The sequence below is a fragment of the Dermochelys coriacea genome, chromosome 10 (genome assembly GCF_009764565.3).
Source record: "Dermochelys coriacea isolate rDerCor1 chromosome 10, rDerCor1.pri.v4, whole genome shotgun sequence".
In the NCBI taxonomy this organism is placed as follows: domain Eukaryota; kingdom Metazoa; phylum Chordata; order Testudines; family Dermochelyidae; genus Dermochelys; species Dermochelys coriacea.
In genome coordinates, this window is record NC_050077.1 from 35,077,638 (window position 1) to 35,092,444 (window position 14,807).

General features: G+C 46.3%; 1 protein-coding gene across 2 annotated transcripts in view; it reads left to right on the plus strand.

Annotated features, from left to right (window-relative positions):
* DNAAF8 (dynein axonemal assembly factor 8) overlaps nt 1–11,918 on the plus strand; it is a 152,847-nt gene extending 140,929 nt beyond the window's left edge. For both annotated transcript variants that reach the window (XM_043493524.1, XM_038420719.2), the window contains 4 exons: nt 5,722–5,842; nt 7,460–7,677; nt 9,650–9,732; nt 11,184–11,918. In XM_043493524.1, the coding sequence (XP_043349459.1) occupies nt 5,722–5,842; nt 7,460–7,677; nt 9,650–9,732; nt 11,184–11,286 (525 nt within the window). In that variant the 3' untranslated portion in view covers nt 11,287–11,918. The remainder of the gene's footprint in view (nt 1–5,721; nt 5,843–7,459; nt 7,678–9,649; nt 9,733–11,183) is intronic.
* Nucleotides 11,919–14,807: the final 2,889 nt, after the last annotated feature.

Consider the following 14,807-nt stretch of genomic DNA (forward strand, 5'->3'; position numbering starts at 1 on the left):
TGGTTCGGTTCAATATCTTCATCAATGATTTAGATAATGGCATAGATATCACACTTATAAAGTTTGTGGACTATACCAAACTGGGAGGGGTTGAAAGTGCTTTGGAAGATAGAATTATAATTCAAAATGATCTGGACAAACTGGAGAACTGGTCTGAAGTAAATAGGATGAAATTCAATAAGGACAAATGCAAAGTACTCCACTTAGGAAGGAACAATCAGTTGCACACATACAAAATGGGGAAATGACTGCCTGGGAATGAATACTACAGAAAGGGATCTGGGGTTCTTACTGGATCACAAGCTAAATGAGTCAATAATGTAACACTGTTGCAAAAAAAGCAAACATCATTCTGGGATGTGTTAACAGTAAGCAAGACACAAGAAGTAATTCTTCCACTCTACTCTGCACTGATTAGACCTCAATGAGTATTTTGTCCAGTTCTGGGTGCCACATTTCAGAAAAAATATGGACAAATTGGAGAAAGCCCACAAGAGAGCAACAAAAATGATGAAAGGTCTGGAAAACATGACTTATGAGGAAACATTTGAAGAATTGGGTTTGTTTAGTCTGGAGAAGAGAAGACTGAGGGGGGACATGATAACACTTTTCAAGTACATAAAAGGTCACAAGGATGAGGGAGAAAAACTGTTCTCCTTAATCTCTGAGGATAGCACAAGAAGCAATGGGCTTAAATTGCAGCAAGGGAGGTTTTGGTTGGACATTAGGAAAAACTCCTACCTGTCAGGATGGTTAAGCACTGGAATAAATTGCCTAGGGAGGTTGTGGAATCTCCATCATTGGAGATTTTTAAGAGCAGGTTAGACTAACACCTGTCGGGGATGGTCTAGATCAGGGATCTCAAACTCAAATCACCATGAGGGCCACATGAGGACTAGTACATTGGCCCGAGGACCGCATCACTGAAACCTTTTCATACAACAATACAAAAGTATAGTCAAAAATGAAAAAATGAAGAGTATTATAGTATGCTATTAAAAGTCAATGTATTCACTTTTTTAAAACTGTAATATGAAGAGGGGTTTTAATAAAATATAAACACTTGTAACTATTTCTTATGTGGTCAGTAATACTGATGATTATCTACACTAACAGTCTATCAACATAGCTGTAATGGCAGGAACTTTTTAAAGTAACTATTCATACAAAATACATTACCCCTTTTAACAAACATTCTTCCCAACTACTCACAGCAAAGAATCATACATGCTGAACTTCATACCTCAGACTGCTCATCTAGTCCATGAGGCCCCACCCCTGCCCCACCTCTTCCCACCCCTTCCCCACCCCCATTCCAATCCTTTCCCCAAAGTCCCCGCCCTAGCTCCTTCCACTCCCTGCCCCTTTTCCAACCCCTTTCCCAAATCCCCGCCCCGGCCCCGTCTCTTCTCCACCTCCTCCCCTGAGCGCGCCGCATCCCTGCTCCTCCCGCTTCCCTCTGTTTGGCTGCGGGAAGTGCTGGGAGGTAGGTGGAGGAGCGGGGTACATGGCGCGCATGGTGGGGAGGGGAGCTTGGCTGCCGATAGAGTCGGCGCCTATGAGGGCCACAGAATATAACTCCGTGGGCCATGTGTTTGAGACCCCTGGTCTAGATAATACTTAGTCCTGCCATGAGTGCAGGGGACTGGACCAAATGACTTCTTGAGGTCCCTTCCAGTCCTCCGATTCCATGATTCCTGTCATAGGGTGCTAACATAAGCTGACCCAGAGTATCTGACTGGTTTTTCTAAACTGGATTTGAGGCCAGTTACACTGAGCAAACACGAGTGCTCTGGTCTGAAGCTTTAGAACCAGGATTCCCCAACTGAGTCAACAGGGGTGTTTCTGAAGTGGCTCACTGGCAACAAGAGCCACAGACAGCAGCAATCCAGCCTCTCCAACATGCAGTGGGTAGAAAACGAGTCTGATTTGCCAAGCTACTGAGCATCTGCAGCTCCCATCAACATGAGTTAGACATGGAGGTGTGCAGCACTTCTGAAAATCATGCTCCAGGGCTTTTCTTGAGGCACAATACTGAGGAACCTAATTAAAGTGTTATGGCATTCTCCCAGTCCTCCTGCCCCATCACCATACAATTGCACAGAGCCACAGAAAGCTGCAGGGAATGAGGTGGAAGAAGGATTTTTTCCCAGGGCTTTCCCTGAGCCACATGAATTTCAAGAAAATCCCATTTGCAAAACAGATGGGAAGAAAAATACTTGGTAAACATTTAGTTGGTAAGAAATACTTCTCTGGGTGGTTGTCTTGCAAGAAACACTGTGCTGGAGGACCCTGTTAGAATATATAACACCTGGGGGATAAGGAGCCTCATCCTAGAACAAAAACCCAGTCGTCTCCATCCCATTCCATTTCATAGTAGATTCAATGTTGAATGCATGGGTGGAGAACCAGGCTTGCATTGGGGAAGGAGCAAATGAAAGCCAGGTGAAACCCTGGTTCTTCAAATTGCATGCAGTACATGACATGGGAGAGCCTTCTCCTCTTTCCATATATGGAGTATTTAGAATAAAACACCTGTATGAACTATCTTTCTGCTCCCAGCCTCTTGCTGGTGAGATTGGGATGAGCTGGGAGTGTTGCAGAGGCAACGCACTTAGTTTGCTCTTATATACAAAGGTTGTAGGTGCCTCAGAAATCCTTGCCAGCTTCTGTCCAGAGGATATATTCAGGCCCACTCCAGCAACCTTGCCTACCAACTAAGGAGTGTAACTGATGGGCTGTAAAAAGAGTCCTGTCCAGTCCTCCCTGACTGGGAAGGTGTTAGCTGTGATGTAAGGCCTCAAGAGTAAAGGACATAAAGCAGTGGGAAACGAGAGACACTAAACCTTCAAGAAAGACACACAAATACCTTGGGGAATATAGAAAAGCAAGAGCTCCGTGCACAGACAGAGAGACTCCCCTAGCCTGAGATTAGCCTGAACACGTCCTATTCAGGGAGTGCTTGGAGATGGGAAAACAAGGCATCAAAGGGCTAGGTTTTACAATGAATTGTTGCACTAACCATCCACCTCAAAAGCAAAGGGTTCACATGGGATTAAGGAAATAAATTAAAATCAATGCGATGGTTCTGTCTGGCATGGGCATTTATCCAGATCCACCATGCGGTCTGCAATCATCTGCAGTCTCTGTTCAGAAGAGTTTCAGCCTCTGAAATAGCTCTGTGGGGCCCAAACTTAGATGCACAGACACAGCTGTGTGAGATCTTAGGACTGCAATAGCCAGGGGGCTGCAGATCAGGGGTGATGTGTGCTGGCAGAGCTGTGAGGGGGCTCAGGGGCTGAGAAGTAGAGGATCACAAAGGGCTGCTGGCCGGGAGGACATGTAATGGTAGACTTGTGCAGTGGAAGCCTGTACAGTGATTGGCTAGGTTATGTCGGGACTAGCTGCTAGCCTTCACTTTCATAAACAACACTTTCTCCCAAATGCATCTGTCCTGAAAACATTACAGACAACACATTGTTAGTGCCTGCCACAGAGGGATAGGCTAGACAAGAAGGCCAGACTGGATGATCACAGTGGTTCCTTCTGGCCTTGGAATCTATGAATCTGTGACTGAGAACAAAGACACTTATCAGCAACCTCTCCCCTCTTCTAGCAGGAGCTCCTACTGTTTCCCCATTGTCCCCAACTCCCCATTATGCCTTCATGCTGGCTCTTCCCACCTCCTGCCCGTGCTCTGCCTTTCCCAGCCTAAAGGAGAGAGCCACACAGACACAGCCTCGGGGAGAGATAGGTCACATCAAGAAAGTGGGTTGGTTAGGAAAGTCCAAACTAGCTCCTCATGAAAGTCCCAACATGACCTGCCTCTCAGTGACCACAAACGCTCCCTCTTCCCCATCCTGGGGGCCTCACATAAACCCCAGATCAGTCCTGTAGGACGTGCACACCTGGGAATTAGCCAGTGTCATAAAGGTTGAGAGGCAGGAAAAGGCAAGAGGGAGGAGGGGAGAATCCAGTGCTTAAAGACTGTGTTAGATGGACCCTTTCTTTGCTTGTAGCTGCAAAAGGATGGTACCAATCCCTAGGACATACAACATATCTCCACGCAAGCTATTCCTATAATGGCACCATCTTAAACAGTGGGGCCCTTTACCTGTCATATGTACCAGCACTGCAAGGGATAAATGGTTTAGGCTGTCAGGAACTTAATCCACCAGTGAAAAACAATTTAGGCTGCCTGTAGTTAAAATGAAATGAGAAGCCTTTACTTTCCTGGTAGCTATTCTGATTTTATTTTCCAGTATGATCCTCGCATCCAAAGAGTTGGGGAGCTAGAAATGCTACCATTATGCCAGTGGGTTGATTCTTAGAGACTAGAGAGTCTGGCCTGGGAAAGGATTTTGGAAGCAGGATCTTTAAAAGGATAACAGGGCGCCGTCCTGATTTAACCACAAAGAAGGGGTAATGCATGCAGAGCGTTCCTTCAGCTCCCGACTACATGACTGGGTCTTTCATAGGCTGGCAATTACAGGTGTATGCAACATTCTGACAAAACACTTCACAGCTTTTCTGAATTGCTGTTCACAAAGCTTCACCCATCCTGATTACAGAATCATGGAAGATTAGGATTGGAAGAGACCTCAGGAGGTCATCTAGTCCAACCCCCTGCTCAACGCAGGACCAACACCAACTAAATCATCCCAGACCTTTGTCAAGCCGGGCCTTAAAAACCTCTAAGGCTGGAGATTCCACCATCTCCCTAGGTAACGCATTCCAGTGCTTCACCAACCTCCTAGTGTAATAGTGTTCCCTAATATCCAACCTAAACCTCCCCCGCTGCAACTTGAGACCATTGCTCCTTGTTCTGTCATCTGCCACCACTGAACAGCTAAGCTCCATCCTCTTTGGAACCCCCCTTCAGGTAGTTGAAGGCTGCTATCAAATCCCCCCTCACTCTTCTCTTCTGCAGACTAAATAAGCCCAGTTCCCTCAACCTCTCCTCATAAATCAAGTGCCCCAGCCCCCAGATCATTTTCATTGTTTTCCATTGGACTCTCTCCAATTTGTCCACACCCTTTCTGTAGTGGGGAGCCCAAAACTGGACACAGTACTCCAGATGTGGCCTCACCAGTGCCGAATAAAGGGGAATAATCACTTCCCATGATCTGCTGGCAATGCTCCTACTAATGCATCCCAATATGCCGTTAACCTTCTTGACAACAAGGACACACTGTTGACTCATATCTAGCTTCTCGCCCACTGTAATCCCCCGGTCCTTTTCTGCAGAACTGCCGCTTAGCCAGTCGTTCCCCAGCCTGTAGCAGTACATGGGATTCTTCCATTCTAAGTGCAGGACTTTGCACTTGTCTGGTTTGAAACTCATCAGATTTCTTTTGGCCCAACCCTCCAATTAGTTTAGATCATTCTGGACCCTGTCCCTACCCTCCAGCATATCTACCTCTTCCCACAGTTTAGTGTCATCTGCGAACTTGCTGAGGGTGCAATTCATCCCATCATCCAGATCATTAATGAAGATGTTGAACAAAACTGGCCACAGGACAGACCCCTGGGGCACTCCACTTGATACCAGCTGCAAACTAGACATCGAGCCGTTGATCACTACCCACTGAGCCCGATGATCTAGCCAGCTTTCTATCCACTTTATAGTCCATTCATCCAATCCATACTTTTTTAACCTGCTGGCAAGAATACTGTGGGAGACCAATCACATGATGTGCCTTTCCCCCTTCCCTCCTGCAGATTTGTAACATGAAATGTGACCCGATAGTCAGACCGGAAATCAGCAAGCGGCACAGGATTGTAAAACATGAAACAAGAAGGCAACTCAATTTCCTGGGCTCTGAGCAGCAGCATAGTCTAGGTAAGGATATGTAGAGCTTGCTCATTATAGGCCTCAAACTGCTATTGATTAGTTGGCCAGCAAGACAAACCATCTGGTGGCAGCCAAAGTCGGTACTGATGTCCTTTCAGAAAGCAGAGACAGTTCGGAGCTGGAAAGAACTACTCAAAAGTAGTTCAGGCCTGTTAACCCCTTGAATGCCAGGCCTTTTCCATGGACTTCAATGGGCTTTGGATCAGGGCTCATGTGCCTCATTAGCATGATAAGCACACTTAAGGCCACATCTTCTCAGCCGTGCCCATTTTCCTGCCTTGCACATTAATAAGTAAGGGACAGGCTGCACAGAGGCATGGGTCTTAACTATCCCTCAGCGTGGAGGACTAGACCTAGCCCTTAACCTTACTCACTCCCTCAGGTCACTTCTGCTTGTGCCAGATTGTTCTCAAGGAACTGCAGGAATAAGGTATTGGTAATTCTGTGCATAAGGGGGAGCATGCTAGGTGAATTGATGGCTCCATGCACCGCTATCTGCTGGCTGCTTGCTGACCTTCCCACCTGGGGATAGTTCAATCAGTGACTATTTTCCATCTAACATTTCAGCTTGGGGAGATGGGAAATGCGAAGGCATATCAGACAAGGCTGCTTGAGAGGAGACCATCAGGATCTCTCCAGTTCAGGCCTTTCCTGGCAGTAGTTCCCAGCCCTTTCTCATAATGCAGAACCTTTTTCTGAGTAGTTGCACAGTAGGAAAGGGCCAGGTTTATAGCACAGGTCCCAAACTGTTGATCTGTTTCCTGATTTAAAAGAGTTATTGTAAGTAAAACACCTCCCTGAGGAGACAGGGGAATGCTTTGCAAGCTGCATGCAGCACTTTGTTTCCTAGTCTTGGCAGCGAATCCTGGAATCTATCCTGCTAGCTCCCAGGTGCTGTTTCGTAAATGTCACACCTTTACTTTGAGGATGTCTAAGTAGAGTGAAGAGTAATGAAATATATTGGATTGACACAATACACCCATACATCAGTTTCTGAGACAGTCTCCAGAGTGGGACTGTCCTGAGAAGGCAAGGACATGTGGCCACTAAAGCATCAGGCACTACAGTAAGTGCTTCTAGTAAGTCAGATGCTGCATGCACGTCTTGGACACTAGAGGACTCTATTGCACACACAGAAACCTGTCCCTTTGGCTCCTGTTCATCAAATCCACAAAGCTTTTGCCTATACAAACAAAGTAGTTTATCATAGGGAAATATGAAACACACCAAACTTTATGGCTTCTGATCAGAATGACATGTTTGGATTATGAAACCAGATGGATTAACAGATTTGTTTGCCTGGAAGAAATTAAATGGAATAGTAGCTCATGTAATAAACCAGGTGCTGTCCTGGTATGATGTCTCTGAAAATGGGGTCATTACTACTGTCTGACTATCTACGCACCACGTACATGCACGCACACACCAGTTCAGCATCTTGGGATGAGCAATCATATCTGCAAGCAACTACACAACATAACATTGCATGAACCTCTGATCCTTGTGTTATTTAGTTTGATTGGGGGAGGGGAGGGTGTTTAGAAGGTTTTTTTTTTTTAAAAATGTTGAACAACCATCTGTTGTGTTTTGATTTTTTATCATCAGACCTGCCATTGCTTGATACACTCTGCCAAACCACTTGCCTGATACTTCCCGGGATAACCCTTCGGGGTTCAGAGCGCCCGCATTACCTTGGACTGCTAGAACAGTTGATTGGCAGAGATTTCACAGTGACAGGGATACGCCTCACCGTGCTGGACAAATCACAGGCTCACCTCATCTCTGAGACACTGAGCACTGAGGGGTGCAATGTTTCAACAATGGTATGGAACAATGGAGCTACTCCTCCCTCTGTCCCCCAAACAAGAAGAGTCGTTTGTTTGGCTGTTGATCTGTTTCCTGATTTAAAAGAGTTATTGCAAGTAAAACACCTCCCTGAGGAGACGGGGGAATGCTTTGCAAGCTGCATGCAGACTGTTTCCTAGTCTTGGCAGCGAATCCTGGAATCTATCCTGCTAGCTCCCGATGCTGTTTCATAAATGTCACACCTTTGCTAGTCTATACAGTTTTTAGTTTCATTTAATTGTGACTCCTGAGATGGCAAATCCCTGTTAAGCCTTCGAGTACATCCCCCTATCAATGCATGATTGTGCCTTATTATACTTGCTCGTCTTGACTCCAGGCTAGTTATAAATACAGGGGCATCCCCAATTTCTCTTGGGAGTCTAGGCCGCAGGTTCAGGGAGGACGTTTGCCCTGATATATACAGCCTCTATTTCCCTGTTGTTAATTTCACCCCATTAATCCCTATCTCCCTTTTGCTATGCTAACTAATCCCTCTCTCTTCTTGATGATTATACTCTTGATTTATTGGGAGGAGATTTTGTCCCCAACCGCCTAGTTTTTGCTTAGCCAATCTAAGCATATTTAACTCTTTCATAGGTTTTACTCAGAAACCAGACCCCAAGTCATTTTAGTTGCTTATCTCTGAACTCCCTCCACATTGTCACTAGCTTTCTGGTGCTGAGGTACCCAATAGTAATCTTCAGGATAGACCAGTGTATTCACACATAGCTATTTGGAGCTTGATCCTGCAAAGGACTGAGAACTCGAGCCCTCCTCTAACAAAGCACTTAAGCACATGCTTAACTTAAGCATGTGAGGACTGCTGTTGAAGTCCATGGAGCTATGCCTCTTTATGCCATCTGAGGATCTGACCCCCTCCCTGGCTGCTGTGTAAAAGACACACCCATAGAGGGAGCTGACTAGAGTGAAGCAGGAAAGTGGACTATACAAGAAAGTGCTGTCAGATGCACAAAGCGAACAGTGGAGGGAAATGATTTTCCTGGACGTGGCTATAAACAAAGGACTATCAAATGCACACAGTCACCCAACTGAGAAAATACAGACAAATATTTTTGCCTCTGACCTTTTAGCTTGAGGGGTCTTAGCTATTACTGTAGCAAGAGCAGGTAAGATATTTTCTAAGCATGATTTTTAAACTGACACTATCTTTAAAGACAGGTTTCAGAGTAGCAGCCGTGTTAATCTGTATTCGCAAAAAGAAAAGGAGGACTTGTGGCACCTTAGAGACTAACAAATTTATTTGAGCATAATTTATTTGTTAGTCTCTAAGGTGCCACAAGTCCTCCTTTACTTTTTATCCCTTTAAAGTACGTCTGTATAGAAGAGCAATTACATCTAGCAACCAATTAGACTAAGCACCAGCCTGTTCCCCTTTGGTTATCCCAAGAATCCAGTTCCTCATGCGCCAGGGAAGATCCCCAGCTATTATAGGAAAGACAAAGAGGTGGGTAGTATGATGGAAGCCAAGCAGCACCAGTAGGATTGCCCAGAAATTATTTTCCCCAATCAGAGAGGAATGTCTTCAAACAGAGTTAGGCAGGGCTGGTATATTTCCACAAGGCCTAATCGTGCTGAGCCAAAGGGAGTCATTACAGCAGTCACTCTCCCCCTGCCAGAAGGAGACAGGTCCTTCTGGGAACTCGCTTTCCTCCTGCTATTGCAGTCTGAGTAACGCACCTGAGGCCACACTTTCTTTTCAATACCTCAGTTTGCCTCTCGCTCAGAGAGAAATGACTAGGAAAAATGTAAAGCCCGAGGTGAATGAGTAACAATTGAACTCTGGTGGAGCAGGCATTTCAAAGAGCATGCTGCCCCATCTCTTTCATCCCCCCACGCAGCAAGCAAGCTGTTCCTTGTGCTGTCAGCAGCCAGTCGCAGAGTTACTTAAGTGGTCTTAGTACCAGCCTGGTGTTTTTCCCTCCCTTGCAGCATTCCCTGTTGGACGGGGCATGTCTGGTAGTAGCAGCACAGCGAGACAATGCCGTTACTTGCTTTGAGACCCTGCTGGACAGGTAAGCAAGAACAACACCACATCAGCCACATGCCAGAGAGCTCTTGAGCTAATCATGGGGCTGGGTTGTCTTCTCTGTAATTCATTTCCAGTTTAGCCTCTCCTAAGGGTAGTTACCTCGCAAAGGCCACACATTTGTCATTATTTATTGGGGGAGGGGGTATGCATCAGCCTGTTAGAGAGTTTTTAATTTCTGAAGTCACACATCCTAAACACCCCAACCAGGTGCTGGGGTCTCTCAAGGATGCAGTAAGATTGGTTTTGGGATTTTAGTTTGCAAAGACACAGGGAGTTCTCCAAAATAAAGTCTTTCTTTGAGAATAAACCCGCTGAATCAATAAACTTTCTAGGAGAAAATCTGTGTAGATTCTGCGTTTACCATGGAAAACCGATTTCAAACAAACACCAGAGAGTGAAATAAAAAAATAAACCTGTTCAATAAATCACCACAAATGCCTGGTAGAGGAGTAAATGTGATGAAACAAACAGAATCCCCCACGGGGACTGATTAGTGGAACAGAATTATCATCATACCAATTAACCCATTGGCCCCAGGAGGCAGAGTTTCTCAACACTGCAGGCTGATATTTTGCAATGTGATGTGCAGTTACATGCACCTGGCTTCTTCTGATGGCTCTGTTGTGCCAAGAACTTGGCAGAGCCCACGCATGAGGATCATCACACAGCACAACAGGCCAATTCACCGCTGTGCAGCATCCCCTTGGATAACACCATAAGGATACTGCTCTTATTGAATGGACACACAAGAATGCTGGAAAACTATCAGATCTTTAAAAATACATTGGTAGGCCATTTGGAGACATTGGCCAGCTATGAAGGGGGTCCACTGTTGTCACCCAAGCTCAGTACCTAGTTGTGGGAGCTGGGAATCACCCAAGTGACTTAGGGAGCCTCACTGATTTTCATTGGGACATAGTCTCCTAAATCAAGGTGCTTTTAAAACTCTTACCCAGCACCTTTAGTCCTTGTCTTCTGGATGATTCAGGCTTTGATGGGCTTGAGAGTGGGAGGAGCGAGGACTAGTGGAGACCTCTTGGTTCTGAGAGTGGCTCCAGAAGGCTTGGGTATTTGGGAAAAAACTAAAACTAAGTCCTTTAGAATTTCCATGTGAAATCTTTGCTTTCCACCAGAGATAAATACCCAGGGCCGGAGGGCTTCTCTTTTCCCCCCACTGCTCCAGAGATTCTGTTACATCACTGGTCATTACTGTTTGTCTGAGGGATTATATTTTAAGAGCCCCAATCCATTTATACAAAGCTTTGTAAAACCCTGGATTTATCTGTGTAAAAAAGTTCAGCAACAGATGCACATGACCTAAGCTGCTGGCAAAGAACATAACCCTCCCCTCAGCGAGGTCATTTGCAGACTCTGACAGCCTAGACAGCAGAGTAACATTTGCTTCTCCCTTGCTTTTTTTTTCTCTCTCCCCAGTGACCGCTGGCAGAAGCAGGCTGTGCTGGACTGCATGCAGCATCTTCTGTATCCCCAAACAGAGAAACAGGCAAGTGGAGGAGGCCCTGGTCCACAAAAATAGCCATTTTTCTTTCCATTGTCTTCTGCTGGCTGTAGATTAAGTAGAGCTGGTCAGAAAACAGCTTTTATTTTTGGTGGAAATTTTGAACAAAAATGAAACTTTCTCTTGATGAGGGAAGGAGGGGTGCATTATGGGAGTCCCTGGCTGTGGTGCATCAAGGGAGATGTAGTCTGACCAGAGACCTCAGCCCATGGAAGAGAATGGGAGCATAACGCTCCCAAACTGCAATTTCCACGAGACACTGCAGTGCCATTTTGACTAGAAATATATTGTCCTTTTGGCAAAATAGCACAGGTTTTCACATAAATCGGATACTTTTCATGAAAGTTTCATTTGGTTGAAAACCTAATTTTCCACTGAAAAATAGTTTTGACAGAAAATTGTCCACTTGGCATTAAAATTCTAGAAGTCCTCACTCTGATCCAGGTGGGGGAAGGGCAGTGAGCTCATTAACCCTCTAAATGATGGGCTGGTTGGCTGTTTTCTCAACAGCACATTGCAAACACGGATTGTGTCAAGTAGCTCCAAACCAGACAAGAGCTTTGGAGGCAGGGTGCTGGCCGAACAAGGAGCTTTAGGGGTATAAAGAGCTGGGACTGCATGAGAAATGGTAGCCAGCAAATCAGCCTGTCTGGGAAAGCAAGGGAGAGTGTCAGATGTGTTGGCAACATGGCATAGCTCTCATTGGAGCTGACAACAGATGGCAGATTTTCCCCAAAATCAACATTCAGCACCAGCATTCTAAGGGTTAAGCCTCAGAAGATACAGCAGGGACGGCACCCCTGGGTCTGTGTTCTTGCTAAGGCAGGAACTCCCACAATTGGTGCTGTGAAGCTGTAGTTTCCAGCTCCAGGTGTTCTGTGTTGCCCCTGACAGGCAGTGCAGGTCCCCTGATGCTGAACTGAGAGTGTGATACAAAGCCTGGGAAGGTCTGCAAACTCAGCTCTTAGGTAGCACATCTTTAGAAGCCAGCTACGTGTATATAACACCATCATACCTGCTGCTGCCAATGGTGCTCAATTGTTGCCATGTAATGTGCCAGGACAACAGTTCTGGGCTGTTCACTGGTTTTTGGGATACCCTCTGATTTGCTTTGGAAATTATGTTGGTTGTAGCTGTCTGATATAAAATCTCTTCTGTCTTGTGCCAATAAATGGGCAATCAGCCCATGATGAAGAGGCTTGGGATGCTTTCTGTGCCAGGACAAGTTCCATTGCTATACATGTGTCCAACCCAGCCTCTCCACCAATCAGCATATTGGGCCCAATCTCATTTCCACTGAAGGCAAGGACAAAACTCCCATTGATTTCAGTGGGAGCAGGAGCAGGCCCACTGGACTTTACCAATGTGGCCTTCAGCTTTGTCCTGGGAAGAGCAAACGCAGCATTTTGCAATCAATGCAGAAAATAGTACCCCCTTCCTGACGGTGCCAGCCACGGTGCTTCCTGCTGTTAGATAGGGATCCACAGTGGGAAATACCATTTCCCATTGTCAAGGGGTCTTTTGCTCAGGTAGCTTTAGAAATGATGGAGCAAAACCTGAGGAGCAAACTTCTAGAAAAATGAGTTTAAATTGCTTCAAAGGATGTCCCTGGGAATCATGTTTGACCCCCTGGTCCCTTGCTGATGAATTTATGAAGTGCCAGCCAGGCCTCCCAGGCCAGAGCTAATGAGAAACAATATGATGTCCGGCAAAGGGCAGCAGAGCTAAATAAGAAAAGCTAAGATTTGCAGCGGATCACTTGAGCAGAGCTGCAGCCTTCGACAGTGGAGCTAAGTCACAGACAGTACTGAAAAGGGATTGCCCATTTGACTCATGGTCTCACAGACGTCAAGGCCAGGAGAAGGGACCATCATGATCATCCAGGCCTCCCGCATAGTGCAGGCCACAGAACCTTGCCCACCCACTCCTGTAATACTCCCATAACCTCTGGCTGAGTTACTGAAGTCCTCAAGACTTCAAGTTACAGAGAATCCACCATTTACTCTAATTCAAATCAGCAAATGACCCATGTCCCACAATGCAGAGGAAGGCGAAAAACCCCCAGGGTCTCTGCCAGTCTGATCTAGAGATGTCCTTCCAAATCCCACGTATGGCAATCAGTTAGACCCTGAGCATGCGGGCAACAGCCACCAGCCAGACACCTGGGAAAGAATTCTCTCTAGTATGGTGGATGGGCCTTCTGTGTAAGACACTATGAATCATTAGGTTACCCTTTAAGATCGTATACCAAGATCAGGCAGATGTACTGCACTGCTCTAAAAAGAGAAAAGGAGTACCGGTGGCACCTTAGAGACTAACAAATTTATTAGAGCATAAGCTTTCGTGAGCTACAGCTCACTTCATCAGATGCATCCGATGAAGTGAGCTGTAGCTCACGAAAGCTTATGCTCTAATAAATTTGTTAGTCTCTAAGGTGCCACCGGTACTCCTTTTCTTTTTGCGAATACAGACTAACACGGCTGCTACTCTGAAATCTAAAAAGAGAGTGGTGGCTGCTTTGTTTTGTGAGACTCACTCAAATATGTGGGGAAGGAACGCCCAGCTTCCTGCTATTTCCCTATAGGATTCTGCTGCCTTTTCTGTTTGACAAAGCACATAGTTATGTGTATGTATATATCACACTGGAATTGAATTGTCAGGCTGAGATGACCTATACCTCGATTACGCACTTCCGTGCACTCTGATTGGTTTTGGCCATCTGATTTTCATAACCGCGGACTCAATTATTTCCTACTAGCTGTATGCTAAGAGTCCCGCTGCCCCCCGATCTAGCCGCTGTTAGCCAGTCAGAGTGCTAAGCTTTGCTTGGGCACTGTACAGATATCAGTAACTATCCAGCAAATGTGCAAACCTGCCTCCTCTGAGTGCCAGTTCTAATCCCACAGCTCTGCCTGGCTCCCGACCCCTCTGGGAGTTTTTCTGCTGCGAGCCAGCAGGCAAGATGGCTGTCTTAGCTTCTCCCTCCCTTCACCTGCATCAGAAAAACTCTATAACAGACATGGAATAGAAGGGGAAAAAATACTAGTAAGCGAAGAGACTGGGGTTGTGAGAGCAGTGAGTGGGAGACTTTTTCCAAAGCACTCTGGGGAGATCCTCACCCCCACTCCAGCCTCTTTGTGCCAGGTGAAAGGGTCAGACCGCTGTAAAGGGGCCCTAAAAGCCCCATATCTTCCAGGAGAAGGAGTCCCCTAGTGCAGGCCCTAGGAAAGACAGCCACAATGCTATCTGCCAAGGATCTCCTTACAGTACCTGGCATATGGACATGTCAAGGGCAGGGCTGAGGGCATGTTGGGGGGAGCCTCAGCAAGTAGCATTGCAGGGATGCTGGGCAGCGCTATGGCCCATAGGGCATCCCCAAGAGGCTGCCATAATGTAGACAAACCCTGAGGACTCTCTGTATCTCTGGGGGCTGTAGAGGAGCCCAGGATGGGGAAGGCACTAAGGTGGCTTGAAGCCAGTTTAGCTGCCCACCCCCTGGGGCATGAGCTCTGTGCTGCCCTTCTGAAAGGCACAGCCCA